A 22,320-nucleotide genomic window follows, 5' to 3' on the forward strand; every position below is an offset into this window, starting at 1 on the left:
ACGCCTGAGCCTCAGGACGTGCGCTAGCAGCGCATGTCGGGTGTTTCAAGCGTCAACTTCGCTTCTAAATACTCGGGATGTAATGGGAATATTGCGATGCAATCAACGCCATCGTGTATGGGCTTTGTCATGCTATGGATTGCTGAAGAAAAAATATAGGAGGTCCATTTAAGATAGCATAATTTTGTGTTAAAAACATATATGGTTTCGTTTTAGAATGTTTCCAAATATGTACATTCATGGGCCCCAGCCCTACATTGATACCGGTGTTAGTCGTTTTCGAATAGCTATTATTGTTCCAGAGATATTTTGGGTGGACAAGATAGCTGGGACAAAATGTTACCAAAAGGTACGGCCAAACTTTCAGGAAATATTCCTCACACACAAATAAAGAAAAGATTATGTGGACACGAGTCCGGAAACGCTTAATTTCCATGTTAGAGCTCATTTTATTTTCGTCAGTATGTACTGTACCTCCTCGATTCACCGCCATTATTTCATACGGGACTTTACCTGGGAAGCTAGAACATGTGCCTTTACAAGTACGACACAACATGTGGTTCATGCACGATGGAGCTCCTGCACATTTCCATCGAAGTGTTCGTACGCTTCTCAACAACAGATTCGGTGACCGATGGGTTGATAGAGGCGGACCAATTCCATGGTCTCCTCGCCCTCCTGACCTTAGCCCTCTTGACTTTCATTTATGGGGGCATTTGAAAGCTCTTGTCTACGCAACCCCGGTACCAAATGTAGAAACTCTTCGTGCTCGTATTGTGGACGGCTGTGATACAATACGCTACTCTCCAGGGCTGCATCAGCACATCAGGGATTCCATGCGACGGAAGGTGGATACATGTATCCTCGCTAACGGAGGACATTTTGAACATTTCCCGTAACAAAGTGTTTGAAGTCACGCTGGTACGTTCTGTTGCTGTGTGTTTCCATTCCATGATTAATGTGATTTGAAGAGAAGTAATAAAATGAGCTCTAAAATGGGCAAGCGTTTCCGGACACATGTCCACATAACATATTTTCTTTCGTTGTGTGTGAGGAATGTTTCCTGAAAGTTTGGCCGTACCTTTTTGTAACACCCTGTATATTAAAAATATGTTGTTTCTTTTGCAGTTAGTTGGTTCATGCGCAATGTTCACTTTTTTACGTTTATTTACCGTGTCTATCTGCGTTACAAATGAAAATGGTCATCAGTGGTTCGTACGTTAGGGGTTAACTTGACGTATCTGTTGTTTATATTGTGGATCCAGCTAAAGAGGTGTGGGTACTATAAGTGCCTTTACTGGGAGTGTGTATCTCTCTAGTGGCGATCGCCATCCTCACTGAAGTGCGGAAAGAGAAACTGCATGACTCTACGACTCCTATCTATATTATACTCTCTCGCTTGAAAAGAGAGGTCTTCCTTCTAATTATCTGCAAACAGCCAAGTGATAGTGGATGGCTGATGTTAACGACCTGTTAGACATTGTGCATTCAGACATAATTGTCGTAAGGAGTGTGACTAAATGTAAGTTAAATGTTTATTTGACACTACAGTAGTGAAGCCATGGTCAAGGTCAAAAATTTTTTCTTTAAATTAAATTTACGTTGTCCTTTTCAAATGTTAAACATCAGTTGGAGAATACGTCACTTTTTGGAAGAAAAAAAAAATGTACTGTGACTATGGCTTCAATATTAAAGTGTGAAATAAACATTTATCTTGTTAGCTATTTTCAACACGTTTTTGAAACTAGTAATGTGGAGTATGTCGGTTAATTTTATAGACTTGTGATCTGATAAGATCTCTGTGCTAAGCATCTTTAATTTTTTTTAATAACTTAACGCTGGTGTCAAAAAATAAATTTTTCAATTTCTTTCCGTCATTTCTGAAAAACAACAGTTACGTTGTAAATTAATTTAATTGATTTTGTGGGTAGCTGCTCAGATTTTCTTACATCATTTTCTATGTTTTAATAAATTGGAAAAATGCACAGGTCTATTAAAGAGACTGATTAAATAAACATGTTAGAAAATCTGTGGCCCAACATCCTTCCACTCAGCTCCATATCAGACTGCAGCCCTCTGCTGTTGCCAATCTATATAAATGGTTTTGGAGACAAATTGAGCAGCCCTCTCTGTTTGCAGACGATGCAGTCGTTTACCGTCTAGTAAACTCTTCAAAAGACTAAAACTAATAGGAAAATGATTTACACAACATATCCGTATTGTGTGAAACGTGGCAATTGTCTAAATAAAAAAAGCGCCAGGTCACCCACATGAGTTCCGAGAGGAATCCGTTACATTTCGGTTACACGACAAACCACACAAATCTAAAGATTGCCAGTTCGCTTAAATATATTGATTACTATTACGAAAAACATAAATTGGATCGATCACATAGAAAATATCTTGAGGAAGTGAAGCAAAGACTGCATTTTATCGGTAAAACACGTAGAAGATGCATAGATCTACAAGAGAGGCTGACTACACTACTCTTGTCCGTGCTCTTCTGAAATATTCCAGCGCAATGCGGGATCCTTACCAGACATGCTGATGGAGATTATCGTAAAATTTTTAAGAAGGGCAGCTCGTTTTTTGCTGTCGTGAAATGCGGGAGAGAATGTCACGGATATGATGCGTGAGCTGCGTTGGCAATCATTATAACAAAGGCAATTTTCGTTCAAGACATTTTCACGGAATTGCAATCACGAACTCTCTCCTCGAAATCGAAAATAATTTGTGGGTGCCCACCTACGTAGGGACAAATGATCATCGTAATAAAATAAATCAGAGATCCTACGGGAAGATGTAGGCTTTCATTTCTCCCTCCCACATTTCGAGAGTGGAACGGTAGAGAATTAGTCCGTAGGTCGGTTCATAAACCTTCTGCCACGCACTTGAGTGTGAAGTGCAGAATTGTCATATAGATGTAGATGTAGATGAATGGCCTCCGTTATTTGTTCTTGAATGGCAGGCGCAGATGACAGGGAGTTACGATGTTCATGTTGCACAATACTCAAATCCATCCCTGTAGTGGTCAGACATGGTCCACGAAAGCTTTTGCAACTAGTATGCCTGCTCACGTTTTTTCTCGTAGTTCAATATCGGGCCATTGCCACATACGAATTCCCCTCAAATTTGGGTATAGCATGATTCGAACAGCCGACCAAATGAAGATCCGCAGAGTGGTCTCATTCACACTCTGTCAGGCCCTGATAACGAAGTCTCACACGTGTACGTGGCATCTCTGTGTCTCGCACAGTTATCAGCACACGGCACCGTTCACGTTCTTTACACAGGATGGTTGCTATTAAAGTTTAAAACAAGTCGAAGCGAAGTGGATGAAGCTGAGGCAAATATTTTAAAATAAGGCACATGGGCCGCATATGTCGGGGAATACCCCAAAAAGGGATGACAAATGTTGAACCTGTGACATCTTCAGATGGCATACCTCACCGGACTTGCAACATTGGAGGCTATCCATCTATAGCATGTGATTATCCCAACCCTAGTCAAGCATTCTTACCGGTGGGGCTCTGAGCCTACGTGCGCGACTTGGCGTGTGAGGGTTAGGGCAAGAGTCTTGTGTCTGAAGGCAGTAATTTTTTCACTGCGTTATAAGTTATGTGTTTAAATTGGGATAAGATTATAAACTTATTTACTGGTATGGCGATCTCCTATGACTAACTGCAAAGTACAGTACAACAAAAACCTAACACATTGCGTCACAGATAAGTATTAGCTTCGGAATTGTGTCACTAGCAATAAATCATCTACATGTTCCTTACTAAATAAAGTTTACAAACAAAAAAAGAAGGGACAAAAAGTAAGAAACACATAATTAAAACAGCTTTTGCTAGATTACAGAGAGGACAACCATTTTATAACTTCTAAGTTTACAACAGATCACATTTGCAAAAGATGTTCGAAAACAGATTAGCGTGGAGGTGGTATGTGTAGCACTGCTCCCTTACCGGCGAGAATAGAATCGACAAAACCAATCGCTGAACTTGCGGTGAGGTACCTCCGATGGCAGTGTATTTCAGTAGAAAAAAGCTACAATATGAATCATATAGCAAAACATTTACTGCTTTGCAGACTTCCACTTGTCGAAAAGAGTGTTTCGGCATCTCGATCAGTTTATGGTCAAGAAGTTACTATACTAGTGAAATGATCACAGACGGTTGGGATACGAAGCCATGTCCATAACTGAAAAGAAGGATTGGGTTTTAACATCCTGTCGACAGCGAGGTCGTTAGAGACAGTCATACCCACAAAAAAACGCTGCTTTGAATTAAACCAGATGTCATTCTCGAGATTGTTTTGATCACTACATTGTTCAACACGGCTCACTAAAACGAAACAGCTATACCACTGCCATCATCCAACTGGTGAAGTTTGTACTGCTATTTTCTGGTGGTATTCCAACAATTTATCTCGTTGCCGTTTTTCACGAAACTAAAGAAGTGGAGAATCGTAGTCATATATGGGGCCGAAACTGAGATGCCTTTGCGACAAGTTCAAGCCAGGACCTTCACAGTCCCTTACAACTAATTATGACAGTCGCCAGAATTGCGAAATAGCACTGGAATCTGTACAGAAGGTCCCCCAAATTCACGTGCAAAGGCCTTTAATCGGTGATTACCTAATAAACTTTACTGATAATAGCTGCAGAGACATTCTTCTCATTCAGTATAATCAATGGGGATTTTGAATAGTCAAGGAGTAGTTGGAGAGGAGCAGATAAGCTACCGATACTGTGTGTCTGAGATCTGATGCGAAGATTAGTTTCAATAATCGTGCTTCCAAATGGTACGTCTTTGCTGGCCACTCGCCGGAGATAGTGCTATAAATTAAAGAACAACTGCTACTATCAGTTCCAAGCAGTTTCTCACCATGTCTGCCAGCATGTCATCCCCTTCTGCTCGCTGCAGAACATTTAGTGAGTACTTTCATGCAACCGTTTCCTATTTAGTTACTGGTCTCTTACAGCAGTGATGGAGTTCAAATGTACATGAAATAGCAGCCCTATACAAGCGAACAAAGACAACTTGTAGTTTCCACTCAACTGTATGTACGTATATCCATCGTAATGAAGGAACTTATAGTGTAAGGCTATCCTTAGCCGAGAAACATTTCATTTAACATTTACTGCCTAAGGAGTCTTGGGAATAAACATTCAATGGGCTTCGAGCTTTTATTTTCATTTACAGCTTGAGACGTGTCAGAATTTTTACGTTTGGATAAATCCAAAGCTTTGTGGTTAAATCAACTGAAAGCATCGTAAGTGTAAAAGTACAAATCATTAAGCATCTGTAATATTAAACCAGTTCTCGGAAGTACCTCGTTTCGCATAGTAAATAAGATACGAATAAATGATTATTAGTAGGATCTTTTTTCTCAGTGAGTAGTAATCTCGTTTTAACACAGATGCATACTTTCCTGTAACTTATGCTTAACGGATAAAAAATGGTTCAAATGGGTTTGAGCACTATGGGACTTAACATCTGAGGTCATCAGTCCCCTAGAACTTAGAACTACTTAAACCTAACTAACCTAAGGACATCACAAACATCCATACCCGAGGCAGGATTCGAACCTGCGACTATACTGGTCGCGCGGTTCCAGACTGTAGCGCCTAGAACCGCTCGGCCACTCTGGCCGGCGCTTAACGGATGAAGTGCCTATCAATACGGTCGATAGCTCAAGGTATAATAAGCACTGAATAGCGAACGAAATTATTATAAAACTGGAGTCGAATACGCATTTCATTTATTTTACATGACAAAACTTTTCCGTACATCTACAATTTGAAAAAGAGTCCCTATGCTGGCGGAGAGGTACTCTCCACGCTGATTTCCGCGCTTTTCCACTCCGTACGGCAAAGTTCGTCACTGCTACCATCAGAGAACGCTTTTTCACCCTGATGCAGAGAAACAGTATTTTCTAAAAGCTTCCCAAACCTTCCATAAATTCATAAAATTTCAATCAATAATTTGACATCCTGTCAGCATGTATAGAAGGCTAACCGGGCCCTAATTTATCGTTTTTCAAACTGCAGCGACCTCAATATTACATGAGGAGCTACACCGTCTCGGTCCTATTGAATCTTATGGACTAGCCGCCGACACCGTTGTTATCACTAGAATTAACTACGTTTGACTAAAGACATATTTATTTATTGAATTATCTACAGAGGGCTCAAGAAAAAAGCAGCTACTCTTTGATAATCAATATTAATGGAAGAAAATGACATACCGTAACAATTCTTGTACTGAGGGAAGGTCGATTTATGTGTTCAGAGTGACCTCAATTAGCAGCCAAACAACGTCGGTGCCGCTGAACTACGGCTGTCAGTGTAGCCGGCGTGACAGCCTCACAGGACACCTTGATGGTTTCTCGTAGCTCTTTCAGTGTAGCTGGCTTCTGTTGATAAACTTCACTTCTTAAGCTCCTCCAAATTCACGTGCAAAGGCCTCTAATTAGTGATTACATAGACATTGTTAGGTCTGCAGACCGTGGTGGGTACTCAACAGCTACTCTTCGGTCTATCCATCATCCAGGTAGATTTTCATCCAAGTAAGCTCTGACACCTCTGTGGTACTGAGACGGAGCGCCATCTTGTTATTGGTAAAATCTTTCATTTCCAAACACGTCTCGGACGGCAGGTAAACTCTATGATTGCAGCATATGATAATACAGCTCACAAGTTACGGTTCCTTCAAAGAAGAATGAGCCAATCAAACCGCGCGATGGCAGACCACACAACACTTTTAACATCTGGTAGGTTAACATGTTTGTCCACGTGAACGTGCGGGTTTTCAGGGCACCAGTACATGCAGATGTGGAGGTTTACAGTGCCGTTCAGTTCTAACTACACTTCGTCAGACCAGAAACTTTCCACTTTGCAACCTTCAGAATACGTTGTACGCTTGATCGGGATACCCCACTTTCACATGCACCCTGCTCTGTATCGACTACTAACAACTCGTGTCCTCTTCATCGTCTCTTCAACTTATTTTTCTAGCTTATGACGTTAACACATAACCACAAGGCATTTATCAATTGTATAGTACCTAGTTCTTTAATAATGACAGATAAAAATCTTATTTATACATCCTCTTTACTCTTAACAGTATTATTCGATTCTCTTGTACATGTAAACACCTCTGACAGTGGACTTCAGAAAATAAATTGGCTAACGAATCAACTTCATCAGTGATTACTTCCAATCGATTTCCTTTCCTTATTGTCTCAGTCTGAATATGAGATGTTATCAATTTCCTTACATTCTGCAACTGATACTTTCCTATTTCCTTACCTGAATTCACTTCACTTAAGATCATGAGGCTTCATTCCAGCGTGATCGCATTGTAAATTTGTACAATCAACATGTGTGGGCTGACGAGAATCCGCACGCAATTGTGCAATCACGTCATCAACACAGATTTTCTGTGAACGTTTGGGCAGGCATTGTTAGTGATGTCTTGATTGGGCTCCATGTTCTTCCACCTACGCTCAATGGAGCACGTTATCATGATTTCATACGGGATACTCTACCTGTGCTGCTAGAACATGTGCCTTTACAAGTACGTCACATATGGTTCATGCACAATGGAGCTCCTGCATATTTCAGTCCAAGTGTTCGTACGCTTCTCAACAGCAGATTCGGTGACCGATGGATTGGTAGAGACGGACCAATTCCATGGCCTCAAAGCTCTCCTGACCTGAACCGTCTTGACTTTCATTTATGGGGGCATTTGAAAGCTTTTGTCTACGCAACCCCGGTACCAAACGTAGAGATCTTCGTGCTCGTATTGTGGACGGCTGTGATACAATACGCTATTCTCCAGGGCTACATCAGCGCATCAGGGATTCCATGCGACGGGGGGTAGATGCATGTATCCTCGCTAACGGAGGACATTTTGAACATTTCCTGTAACAAAGTGTTAGAAGTCACGCTGGTACGTTCTGCTGCTTTGTGTTTCCAATCCATGTTTAATATGATTTGAAGAGAAGTAATACAATGAGCTCTAACATGGAAAGTAAGCGTTTCCGGACACATGTCCGCATAACATATTTTCTTTCTTTGTGTTTGAGGAATGTTTTTTGAAAGTTTTGCCGTACCTTTTTGTAACAACCTGTATAAGGGGCATCCAAATGAAACCCGGTCACTAGTGTAAAGTAACGGTAACGATTTTATTATCTCAAAAATGTAGTTATACACAGTACACATACTCGAAAACAGTCGCCTAAACTGTTGGCACTTTTATCCCATCGAGACACTAGCCGGTAGATTCCATCCTTGAAGAATCGGGTATGCTGCTGTCGGATCCAGAACTGGACCCAGTCACACACTACGTCGTCCATTGCGAATCGATGTCCTCGAATAGCTTTTTTTGGAGGTCCTAACACGTGAAACTCACACGGTGAAAGGTCGGGACTGTACGGTGGATGTTCCAGCGTTCCCCACCGAAACTTCTGCCGTTGATGGGGAAGCAACTGCGCATAGATTTTTTTGGAAGTTCAAGTGTTGATACATTCTTGTGTGAGCGGTGCCCACACCCAGTAACCGCTGGATCTCGTCCACGGTGATTTTGCGGTTGTCCACAACCATTTCCAGTGCGATGACACGGTGAGCCTGTCCAGGACGGGCGTCGTCTTCCAGTGACTCGTGCCCCTCAAGGAATCGTTCGCGCCATTCCACAATATTTGAACGACACAGGCTGTACTCACCGTACACAGCCTTCAGCCGTCGATACATTTCACGGCTTCCAGCTCCCTCTGCCGCCACAAATAGAATCACTACTCGTTCCTGTTTACTCGCCTGCATGTTCGGTAGCGCACAATAACTTGTCTGACCACATTCGCTTTGCCGTGAAACCACACCGGCGCTATGCAACATCAATCGGTGCACATGCGTCAGTCTCTCTACTAATAGATGGCGCTACCATACGCGCAGTTACGTGGTGCCACCTTACGTCTAAGGCAAAGGGAGACGCAATGAGTAGATTTCATTTGAATGAACCTCGTAGTTCACACCCCCCGTTCCTCAAGGCAAGTATCCAAAAATGTCTATCATGGCTAAGTCCCATAAATGAGGAGGTATTCTAGGATAAGACTAAATTTTCATTTTAAAGATTCAGTGTTTTGTCTCCTGATACAGTTCACACATTCGTATCTCCCTTCAGTTGATTCTTTTAATTTTTTCAACCGTAAACATTTGTAACAGGATGTAGACACTTTCGTATCGCAAGATGACCAAGCCCACTATGAATATACTATACATTAACTTACAAATATACTTCACTGTTGTCCTAACCTTATTTTACTTTTATTAAAAAGAGTACCCTTGTAGCATACCCACATTTCTTTCCACGATTCATTCTCTGCTGTTAATAGCAATCTATTTGGGGTCTCCATGAATCACTCCTTACTGTTAACAGCAATGTATAAAGAGCTTTATTGATCCAGTTATCCCTGTTTTGCATCTTTTCCAAGTTTTTGATAACCATTCCAATATCTTTTCATACAGTTGGTAACTCTACAAACATAGAATTCTTTCAACACCATTAATATCTCCTTACATATCTAATTGTAGATGTGACATTGCATCAAGTATTCGATTAACTTTCCCTTTTACATAGCTTATTTTCGGATTGTAAAGAAATATGCCCATCTAATCAGCCTGCTATGCAACAGTTTATTAGTAATTAAAAATTTGAGTTCCCAGTGATCTGAATATACTATTACTTTGTAAGGATAAAAATATTTAAATTTCTGAACAGCCCCGATTACTGCTGAGGTCTTCTTTTCTGTAGTGGATTAATTTCGCTCACATGAAATCAACATTCTACCAGGAAAAGCCAAGGTCATTAGTTAGATTTCTCATTGCTTGTTATATTCTTGAAACACATGAGATCCGACCCCATACCCGAATGCAACTGCCATATAAAACTCGTTGTCTAAATTTTAGAATTACTCAGCTCTCATTTTAAGAAATCCCATTCTTTCTGACATTTTTGCTTCCACTTCCACTGTGATTCAGCTTCCAATAGCTCACTGAGATTAAAGCAGTTCATCTCAAGACGTGGAACATATCTTCTATACAAAGTGTTAATGCAGAATCAATTTCAGTTGTTTTTTATTCCTGGGTAGAGGACAATTTTTACAGCTTCTATCCTTTTAGGATCAGCTGTGTTGCCTTTCTGGCTTGCATAGTGGCCAAGAAATTTTATTTCACTGCACTCAAAATGCGATATTAATTGTTATTTCTTTCTCAGCTAGCCTCTGTAACAACGTTTCTAGAAGTACAATATGACAATCTCAAGTTTTGACACAATTAATACATCTTCATCTTATGCAAACACTTTTTCTAACAGTTGCTGTCCTAGAGCAAGATCCAGTGCTCGTATGAATCGAGCAACAGACACATTGAGCCTGAAAGGTAACACTTAAAACCTGCTACACCTTCCGACACCTTCCGTCAAAGAGGAAAGTTGAACGCTACCGAGAATCTGTCATAAGGGGAACCTGCCAGCATTCTTTTACAAGATCAGTTCTACTTAAACACTTAGCGTTGTGAAACATAACCAAAATCTTATCTATGGGAAGAAGTCGATCCCTCTTAATCTCAATGATCCTGTCTAACATTTGAGCGTCAATAATTAAGCTAATGATACAATTAGGCTTCCGTGCAGCTATGATTGGGTTACAACAGGAACTGTCAGATCATTCAGTAGCTCCTCAACTGGCCAAACAATTTATCTCCCCTTTTGCATTCTTCATGCACATTCAAGGCAACACGATATGGGGGTTTAAAAATGATAATGAGGTAATCAGTATGCATTCGACTTCTTCAACCACATATGCCTAGACATTGAAAGCTCCCTCATTATTTCTTAGAACTACTTCTAACTGACCGTATTCTTCGTTAGTCAGTCCAACACATTCACAACACTTTTTCTTCACTTGTCTTTCTCATTCGCTACTCTCTTTATTATCATCTCCATCTCTTACTTCCTCCTCCACAACTACATTCCATTCGATTTTTATTTTCCAACTGTTTACGTTTTCTTCAGCATCACTTTATAATTGACATTTATTCAACTTAACCCATACTTGTTTATTATTAGCATTAACATACAACTGCTCTTTTGGTAAGTGTAACAATAATTCATGACTAACCAATCAATTCATTTCACTTAAAAGTTGCTGATCCTGGTACCTCAAAAAAGCATTCTTACGTCTGTTATTACTCTATGAAGCACTAGTCACAGAAATGACTTGAATAATTTCTGTAGCTTGTTGTATAACTATTCGGTCTTTAGGTTGACTAGATACTACATTCCTAAATTGAAGCGGCTTATAGTTACTATGATGACGGTTATAAGAGTTACCTCTGTTGTTATGGTCGTGATTATTGGTAACATATACATTCCATCCCCACGTGTTCTTCCTTATACTTAGGTCTTGGGAAGTAAGAATATCTAAATCCATTACAGTTAATGAGTTCTTCCTTCTGGAATTTGCTTTTTCCATTACTCGACTTACGTTCGTTCCGTTTTGTCTCAGCCCAGTTCGACATTCTGGTTTCTGTTTTTCATTAGCCTTATTCAGGTACTTCAGATAATCCAACAGTTCTAATAGAGGTTAGCTTGAGTCCACGTGTCTCCTACTAAACGCTCTCTAACTTGGTCGGGCAGGCATATTATCAGTACTTCAATCAGTTATACGTCATTCACCGGTTCGTCAAAGTACAATGCTTGGTCTAAGTGATACTGTACAAAATTCTTATAGCCATATCAATTCTCGTTATACTTTTAGCTACATAATAATTCTAGTGTCAGTTTCTGTTGATCATTTTACGACTAGTATTGGGCTTTAAAATCTTTAATGAAGTCAACTATAGGAAACCTACGTAAATTCAGGATTTCTACTTGTAAAGCATCTTCTTCTAAACGACTAACAATAAACTGTATAATCTTATTATGACCCCAAGATAAAAGTAACTCTCCAGAAAAGGTTTTAAGAAACTACTGGGATGAACAAATTCCTTTTGCCTGAATCAAGGAAAGTTATTCCCATTATTTTTATACCAACTTTCAACTCTTCCATTCAGTCCTGCTATTCATGCCTGATCTACAGGTTTGGTTTCTGTCTACACTTCTGCTCAATGACCTTTGGATCTAAGAATCAGTTCGATCATTATGATCATAAGAACATCTCGCGTCCTTGCTTCTTGAGATTGAAGTTATACAACCTCTGTACTCAAACAAAGCTTCCCTTTCCACATTTCCCTTCTTTCATGAAATACTGACTTCTGAAAACGGCAAATCAGCTTCCTTCATCTTTTCAGTTAAGCACCTCTGTGTCTTTTCTAATCCATGATTTTATTTAAGTCCCAAATCTGATTTTGGATTTGTTAATTACTTTATGCTACATGTTCCATTACGAATTTCAGTAGGAGACTGACATATTTCCTGGGCCTCCTTAACCTTTTCAGTCTCCCCAGTTAGTGTCTCAAGCTCCCGATTTTCCTTTCAACATTTCCATATTTATGGCTGAATTCTGTGGGTAATATTTGTACATCGTCCTTCGCATAATCCAATCCGTTTTTCAGGTCCCTCTTTAAGTTTTCCTGTTCTGACTTTAACTCGTTTTGATGTGCAGTCAAACTTTTAAGTTCTTCCTCCACTTTTAATAATAGAATAAAACCAAGGCTTTTTATAAAGACTCAACACCCTTATTAGTTTTATAACTTTAGCCTTACAGTCCTAACACAATCATGACCACCAAGTTATACAATAACAGCATCGGAACATTACACCACTAGGGCCAGTAAAACAACAAATCACTTCAAAAAAATAGTACAAAGCTACAAATTTACTGTTTGCCTGAAAATGGTTCCGTTGATGGTAAAATTATGAAAAAAGTTCTGAATACCCAATGTTTCTTTCAAGTTCTGGTTTCTTCGTGTCGCCTTCTACTGTAGTATTTTAGCATTGTTATGTATGCTGGCACAATGTATCGCTGCTAGATCAGACACTGGTTCGCCGTGCTGCTTAATATCGCCAGCAAACCTGGACAGAACTTACAACTTTGCTTAACTACTGGTACTATTACAACTCAATAAATAAATTTCTGTCTTCTTTTTTGAGATTTAACCCTAGTTTCCTTAAATGGCTAGAGCTACCATGCCTTGTAAATTACATCCTATTCAAAGTTTGTTGGAGGTTGAATAATTATTTGAATTTTGAAACCCACACACATACGGTAATGTTAAACTCCAATATAATTTTCTTTAATAATGTAATATTGGGGAGAAATTCCACACTCTATTTAATGGCATTTAGCATATACGATTACTGCTCTCACAGAAAATAGTATTACCTCATTCGCAAGCAAACTGGTGTCTCAGACTGCTTTTCGTGTTATAAAACATCCTGGATCCCACAATCGCCAAAACTTCTGTGATGGTTTGCGAAAGTAAAGTCCTGCTACATACTGTAAACCTGCTCCTTCCATCCAAACATAATTTATTTTTTACGTTTGTTCTACGTAACAGCAACTTTATGCACATTAGCATCTGACTTAGTTTTTCTTAAAATTATTCCAATCTTTCTGTGTTCTTAAATTGCTGCTACTCTGAATGTTACTACCATAAAGTGGGTAATTAAATTGTTAATACTGTCTATTTTTACGGCTGTTATGAGAAAGCGTTGTAGATGGCCATAAAACCATCGGAAGCTTCAATTCAGCTAGAATTTTACCTTTAATTAACACAAATACGTGTGTTTGACTGAATCTATAGCATCGGTCCTGTGGTTAATGTCTTAAGAAATCGTTAGCTTCTAGTTCTTTCCGTAAAGTTTGCATTAATAATATGTTGGTGATAGAACAAGCACTTTGTAGTTCAGTATCCTCTCGTTTGTAGGACTAATAATAATCTGCTAGTGAAATCAGTCTAATTAAGTTTCTGATAGACACTCATCAACAGCAGCGGAAGCGGACAGATAACTCGTTACTGAACAGGAGTAAATAATTTTTTATCTCTTACCTTGTTCGTGAAAAATCCCTGATTACAGATTCAACGACTCTGTTATCAGCCAATTCTAACATATTAGAACATACAAGACTTTACAAATTACAATATGACTCACGTTTCCCTCTTGTTTGTAACTTAAAAAACACTAGCACTGTCTTTTTTAAACGTTTATTTCAGCCTCTTTGATCTCAACTCAGATGCAGAGTGTGAGAACGTGAAATCCACTAGTGACGTTCCCTGTTATTTCTTGCAAGCATAGCGCATTTTGGAGTAAAGTTTCTTCCTTGTTGATTTAGTATTGTGACTTCTTTCGTGATTGAAAAAAAATGATGTTATAAAAGATATGTGGGTTTCGTTTCTGATCTACAAAGATTTGCTTAATAACGAATCAGCGATATATTATTTACTGTTCATAGTGTCAATACCCGTAAGTAAATCTCTTTTAATATGATTTATTATTTCATCTTGTCCTGTTAGGACTCAATAGTAGTTTTATGGGTCCTTTCCTTAAAAAACCTTCCAGTTTATTACTTTTCTCCTGTCTTAGTTAGTATTAATTTTCATTACCATTTAATCAGTTAAGGAAACTGCTAACCGCCAAAAACAAAATCTATCTTTGGTATACCTTTTCGAGAGTTAACTTTCAGTAAAGAAGAGTAATATCTATTCCTAATTTGCCCTTTATTTAATATTCTAATATTTTCTTCTTTGTAGGACGTTAGTATCTTTACTTGTAAACAGATCGAAACCAAGGATTATGTCTTTATAGAAAAAGGGATTGAAAACTTGGCTGTCTAGTTTTGAATACAAGTACTGAAGTTTTATTCAGCAAAGCATATTATGCAATCTTAATGGAGTAGACGAGAGCCAGTGAGCCCCAAACCTATTAGCCATATGGCCTGTACAATAAAAAAAAATACTAATGCTACCATCACTTCAACCCTCGATCTAACATACGAAACAAAACAAAACCTCTCCAGGTGTTGGCGTCTGGTTACAGCTTCATCTAAATAGTGCTGGAGAAGCCTCTGACACTTGTCATAAATTTCTCTTAGTGAATACTACTGCTGACCGTCATTTAGTTTAATGGTTCCTGTAGCGAAATTCTCAAAAGGGTGATGGAGAAAAAATTATTATCCACACTGCAGAAAAGAAATGGTTCAAATGGCTCTGAGCACTATGGGACTTAACATCGGAGGTCATCAGTCCCCTAGAACGTAGAATTATTTAAACCTAACTAAACTAAGGACATCACACACATCCATGACCGAGCGCCACTACTGCCAGCTAACTAAAAGATTCAAACTACGGACATCACTAACTACTGATAGGCACAGTTAGCAAATGAAAGATTTCAATAGAGAACAAACAATGTATTTACCTTAATAGTCATAATATATATAGCAGTTCATGACACCAATTCTTGCAAATTTCAAAACTCCGCCATCTCTCTCCCCACGTCCACCACTGCTGGTGGCTCATCTCCAACTGCGCAACGCTACGCGCTGTTCACATCCAGCTGCCGCTGTCCAACACTACAATGGCAGACAACAATGCAAACCAGCCACAGACTGCACACGGCACAGCCAGTGATTTTCATACAGAGCGCTACGTGGCGGTGACGTTACCAATAAAAAAACCTAAACATCTTACTTACATAGCCCCCATGCTCCCCCAAAAAATTTTACAAATTGTTTTGGGCAGTGGCCAATACAGATTTGAAAAAAATTTTCATAATTACAATAACAAAGAAATGAAATGCACACACTTATCGATAAAATGTTGGTCAAAAGCTAAAATTTTCTCACAGTCCATAAAGACAGTCCTGATCATTCATCAAAGTAAAATTGCAGTGTTTTTCTCAAAGTCTGAGTAGTAAGAGAAAATGCACACAGAAGTAGTGGATTTCCATGCAGTCTTGAAGTAGTAGTGTTGTCCTTCCAACGGAAAGACAGTGCTGACTCTTGACATGCAGACAGGTAATGGGCCACAACAGAGCAAACCCACAGCAGAGTCAGTCGAAGTTTTGAAGAATATTGGTAGGTAGGTCAACACAGAGTAGACCCATTGTAGTCCTGGTAGAGATTACGGTATTGGTGGGCCACCAGAGGTGCAGACCCACTGCAGTCCTTGTAGAAATAATGGTATTGGGGAGTCATCAAAGATGTAGACCCACTGTAGTCCTTGTAGAGATAGCCAGCAGCCATCTGTTTGACTGTGCAGGCGCACAATCACCATTGAAGAGTCTTGCGGATAATATAGCAAGTCCATAACCCACCACTTGTCCACTCACAAAGTTTTTGGAATTGTACTTAGAACCAGCAATGCTGTTAACCAGTCCCTTGCTGAATTATCAATACACTTGCAAACACTATCAGTCCCTACTTCTCACATATTGTGCATATACTATGACCAACAGAAACGTGTGCAGTGAAATGTAATTTACAAGTTACTTAATTTGATGAACTGGTGTCAATTACAGTTTTATAACATAAGAATACAATAACAAAGGTACAAAATATATCATTAAAGAACATAACAATACAGATAACATTTGTTGTAGTACAGGCTTTACAAAAGAATCGAAATAGCAAATACATCAGTGTTACAAAAATTACGACATAAGTACATACATAAAAGATCAGAATAACTTCACACATGAGCATTAGAACAAAACAGAATAAATAATGTGTAAACATCTTTACAAAGGAAATAACATGTTATTAATGCAAATTATATTTGAGGATAACAGTGTTCCTCATCATAGTGAATGTAGCTTAGTATTAGAAAAATTCTGCAACATAAGTCTTATCAGATAAACATATAAAGACAGGAAGAACATAAATACACAAGGGTACACAAACACATAGTGGGATAACACTAGGAAAGGGCAGGGTTTGTTTTACTGCAGTATTTTGCAAACAAAACTTTCTTTACTTCTCGGAGATCTCCCTTCGTTCTTCATCATTTCCAAAAAGTCCTATCTATACCTGCTTTCTGTACTTTTCTCATATAACCTCTCAGTGCATTTCTTCAAATCCATCACAACTCATTCTGTTATATAGGCTACCCCCACTTAAGCTAACTTAAATCTACTGAGCTCAGATGCTTAACTAAGGGATGAGGCAATGCAGCGGCACAAAACAATTAATACAAACAGCAATGACAAAAAAATGCAAGTAAGCATAGCGAGCAGCAATAAATGTAATAATTTATATCTAAACATGACAAATCTGAAGCAGAAAAAAATATTACAGTAAAAATGTTTAATACCTATGTCACATCTTAACATTAGAGTGATGCATCACGAGAACATACGCTAGCAGATAAGTTACCAAAACGTAAAAAAAATTATTTTTGCAATTCCTGTGAAGGGAAATGTCTATTTGTGCTCTCTTTTCCAAGAAAGTACATCATAAAATGATTCTTTACTGGGTATGTAGACAGAAAATAGTGATATTAGTACATCTATTAAATTTTATTTTAACCAATGTTGCAGTGCAGATAGAAACTGGATATTAAACAAAATGAGCAATCTCTCAGCTAGAAAGACAATAGATATAAAATGTTTATCATCATATCATTTCATTTCAGTAAATGTCATAAATTAAGAACTCTACAGTGTAATCATGTTTTCAAGTTTGAGGGTGTCGTATTTACGATGCTTTCTACAATGGAATGTCAATAGCGAGGATAATGGCTTCCCTTTTTTTTTTTACCTGTGCCTCTGAAAGGGACACACTAATGGCTTTTTTCCCAGGCGACTGTCGCACAGCTGGGTGCCCACAACGCATTACGTGCAGGTGGTAACTTACCTTTCTTACTGAAAAAATTACGACAGCAGTTTCCGCTACAGTGACAGTCTCATATACAAATATTTTCACAGGTTGAGAATTTGCGTTACAAATCTGTAGAAACAAAATCCTTTAAATATAATAGTGTCCAAAAAATTTTCGCCAGCATTGTGATACATTCACGCATATACACACATTTCTTAACTCTTAAAGTACGATTCTCGGTTTCCAACATACTTTTTCACAAACCAGAGTCCCTAACCACTACTCATTATTCCTTACCTTATTACACATATACATATTCGTCGACACTTCTTCAATATCTCATCATAATAGATATGTAGCATAATCAAATTCCTCATATAGCATCAGCTTATTGATCATAAACATACCGCAACAGCATAATACACATCGTCGTCGTAATAATAACATCATAACACCTCAGTCAAATCTCAAAATCGTCGTAGCTTCCTCCAATAATTTCAAAATCTAAAAAAATTCTCTGCTCATGTCAAAAGTGTCATCTAACTCAAACGTACTTTAAAAATCATGATCCCATATCAAATATGTCATTCAAAGCTCTCATAATATCACAATGGTTCCGAAAAAATATGAACTGTTCACAAAGTACAGACAAAATAAAATTTCGTAAGTGTGAAGTTATCCAACTGCGTAATTACGTAAACATCTGTCACTGATGTAGTAAAATGAATGTTTGTCTCTCCCAGTTAAATGATCAGATAGCTGTGTAATTAATGTGTTAGAGAAATATGGTACCGGTGTGTAAAGTTGTATAAGAAAATACCATATTAGCTAAGGCTCCTTGTGCTTGCCACACACATGGTACACGAAATAGGCGTGTACCCCCCTGAGGATTAATGTAATTATATCCTCAGGTGTTACAGATTACAGCAATTAAATGAAATATATCACGGGAAACCTTTGTATCATTGTACTTCAAATATCTTTAAAAATAAATGTTTTAAGTACAAAATTAATCACTCAAATACGTGTACTGTAGCGCTAAACTGTGCGTCTTGTTGTAAGATAATTATGTGGAAGTGTCGTAGTTATCGTCCTCTGTAAGCAAAGTTCTGCTGAAGCCATGTACTTACCTCGTAATAAACGAAGTGAATTGCTTTGCGTATAAATATCTTAGTTATTACGCTTATTGCCGTTATGAAGAAAGTACTGTGCTGTAACGTATTGCTGTGCTATGGAAAAGGCTGTCTAATTGTAGCTATACTACAAAAGTTACCACTAAAACATGTTTTACTTTCCAGAATAATTCAGAAAAACTGTGCAGATATAAACAGATACATCGCAAAAACACAATGTAAATTGTGTCACACATTAGTAGCGTCGTGATATAATCGTGTAGCTACCAAATAATCCAAATGCTAAGTCATCTTTAATCTCACAGAAAGTACTTCAAATAAAGAACGTCTTTTCAACTAAACCAAAATGTTGCATTAAAATCTCATTAACACTATATGTTGTAAGTATGTAAGCCTTATAGTCGTTACGTAATCGTGCAATTAACAAGCAAGAATGTACAAATAACAACACTGTGTCGTCTGTTCACTATAACAATGCATTCGTAATTTCTGTTAAAAAAAGTTCTCTTGGTTCTTGACTGGATAGTTAACTTTAAAACATTGTTGCATGTGAACAGATTCTGACAAAGCATACTACTAATGTAAAGTGAAAAATGTTATAGCAAAGACTAAGTTCAATAGCAGATTATCTTTCAATGAACGGTTTTACATGTGAACTGTGGTGTAAACCTTTCCTCTTCCTACTATGCAGAGCTCCAGCTTCAACAGAATTATCATGTGGTATATGGTATATCGGTAAAGAATGCTCAAATTTTTCTCAAGGTTAGCGTCTATGTTATTTTTCTCAAGCCCAGCCACGCGCACGTGGCTGCCTGCCGGTGCGAGTCATTGTCTGTTTCTTTGTTGGTGCGCGTCGTTATTAGGATTAGGAGACCTAACTTCTACAAATTCACCGTGACGAGAAGGCCCTGCTCTGTTTGAATCCCGCCAGTTCTGATGCAATTCAGGTCTGTCGTTACGATCATATCGTCTGTCGTCATGTCGGTAATTTCTGTAATTAATTTCTTGTCGGCCACGTGGTGTAGAATTTCTCCCTGAATCGTAACTGCGCGCTGGACCGTTGCGTCTGAAGTTATTCTGTCTGCCTTGATAGTAATTGTTTTGGCCCCCATATTGTCTGTTTCTACGATTGTCTCTGTTATAATCATTAGTACGGAAATGCGATCTTTCTCTGTAGCTATTACTCTGCCAGTGGTTCTCATATGAGTGGTGTCTGTTTTGGTCACGATTTGCGTTGTAAGAATAGACTTGTCATGTCCAGTTATTGTTTCTGTCGTCACGGAATTGTGACGGATGTGACCTGTAGTGATTGTTTTCCTGTTTTCGTATCCGGCTACGGTCTGTGTCATTTTCTAATTCTTGTAAGAATCCCTGAAAAGCTTCAATGTCATCTTTGCAACGTCCCGCCAAAATCATATGTCGTAAATGTTCAGGCAATTTCATTAAGCAAATGCAGATGAGTTCTGACGGGCTGTATGGGTTTGAAAGATACTGATTCTTATGTAACATGTCTTCAAAATATTTCACAAGACTTGAAAATTCAGATTATTCGAAATTTTTCATCATTATGATGTCATGTTTTACTCGGTCTTGTGTGGCTTGAGACCAATATGCTGAGAGGAAGACATGGTAAAATTCTCCTTCACTGTGGCAATCGTGAATGACCGATCGCATTCTTACAGGTGGTTCATTCTCCAAGTAGCCACACATAAATTCTAATCTGTGCTCTAATGACCAGTTGGGAGGAAAACAATGAGAGAATTGATGAAGCCACGCTTGTGGATGAATTTCGTTGCCAGAATTCTTAAATGTTTTGAATTTACGTGTAGTAATGAACAGCTTATAGTCAAAATCATCGTGTCGGCGGGTCGCATGTCGGTCATTGTTACGTCGTTTCGGCGGTTCCATCTCAGAATTCGGTGTACTTTGCCAATTTCTTTCATAATCTCCAAAATGCCCTGTGTTATTATTTTGTGGCAGTTCCGTATTCTTATGTCCCTCTTCCCGTATTGGAGTGCGAGTGTCCTCTGAAATACGTAATTCTTGTATTACCTGTGTCAGCTGATCTTGTACTTCCCGGATTTCTCTTTGGTGTTGCGTATTAATTTGATTCTGATTTTGTTTGAATTTCCTAATTTGTTCGAACTCTTCTGTGTCATTAAAGACTACCGGTTTTGTGTCATTCAGATTATCATCTACCTTCGTAGATAAATTATTTAGCTGATCCGAAAGTTCAACTACTTTCTCTGATAATGAACTAATGTCCTCCATGTGTCTTTCTGAACCAATTTTCAGAGTATCTACTGTGTCCTTTAAGTTCGCTTGAGTTTTTGCAAGTTGCGTAACCGAATCGGTAGATGCAACTGAGTCAATTTTAGCTTGCAAGGTCTCATGATTTTCATGAACAATAGTTTGCAGTTCTTTTATGGCTGCTTTGTGATTCTGTAATGCATTTTCATGCCGCGAAAAAATAGGTTGGAAATGCTCACAAATTTGTGTTTTTACGTCATTACAGACTTTTTGACATTTCGATTCGATTTTATGTAATTCAGTAGTTAAATCTTCACGTGTTTGTTCAAGTGTATGTTCCACTGAGTCTAACTTTTGAAGCTTTTGTTCCATTGCGTCTAACTTTTGAAGATTTTGTTCCATTGTGTCTAACTTTTGAAGCTTTGGCTGTGTTTGTCTCTGATTTTGTTCCATTGTGTCTAACGTTTGAAGCTTTGGCTGTGTTTGTCTCTGATTTTGTTCCATTGTGTCTAACTTTTGAAGATTTTGCCCCATTTGTTTCTGATTTTGTTCCATTTGTTGCATTAATTGCAATAATAATGTGTTAGGGTCTGGAATCTGTTTTTCTATGCTTTTCGGCAGTGCATTTTCACCGGCAACATTTACATTATGACAGGCAGAAAATGTGTCTTGACTCATTTGAGAAAACGGTGAGGACCCATAACCTAAGTCTACAGTATTTGCAATATTGTGTTCTGTCATTTCGCATTCCTGAGGCGAGCTGTTGCCGACTGATCGATCGATAATTGTTCCCTGTTCACTACTTGTTTCATTGTTTACACCATTATTTGCCGCCCGCTCCATTTCCCTATGCACAATTACCAAATTACTACTTCGAATGTCTGTTAATTCACTACATAGTGGTGCTGATAAGCGACGCTCGTCGTCACTATTATTTCTCAGTTTACTTTGGAGCCTAGTTTAACGTTTTTCACAAGCCATTATTGTCACAATATTTCACACGATAACAGATAAAAGCACAATTTGAAGAGCAAAAATAAGAGAACACATTAACATAGCACTGAAAATAATATGTAGTTAATTGCAAGCGCAGCTGCGAAATACTTCGTGCAAAACT

The 22,320-nt window shown here is 38.5% G+C and overlaps 1 protein-coding gene across 1 annotated transcript in view; it reads left to right on the plus strand.

Moving 5' to 3' along the window:
• Nucleotides 1-4,876: 4,876 nt before the first annotated feature.
• Nucleotides 4,877-22,320, plus strand: part of LOC126282401 (putative inorganic phosphate cotransporter) — a 72,366-nt gene continuing 54,922 nt past the window's right edge. Inside the window, exon 1 of the mRNA XM_049982059.1 lies at nt 4,877-4,936. Within this exon, the coding sequence (XP_049838016.1) occupies nt 4,891-4,936 (46 nt within the window). The 5' untranslated portion in view covers nt 4,877-4,890. The remainder of the gene's footprint in view (nt 4,937-22,320) is intronic.

Source organism: Schistocerca gregaria, chromosome 7, assembly GCF_023897955.1.
Source record: "Schistocerca gregaria isolate iqSchGreg1 chromosome 7, iqSchGreg1.2, whole genome shotgun sequence".
NCBI lineage: Eukaryota > Metazoa > Arthropoda > Insecta > Orthoptera > Acrididae > Schistocerca > Schistocerca gregaria.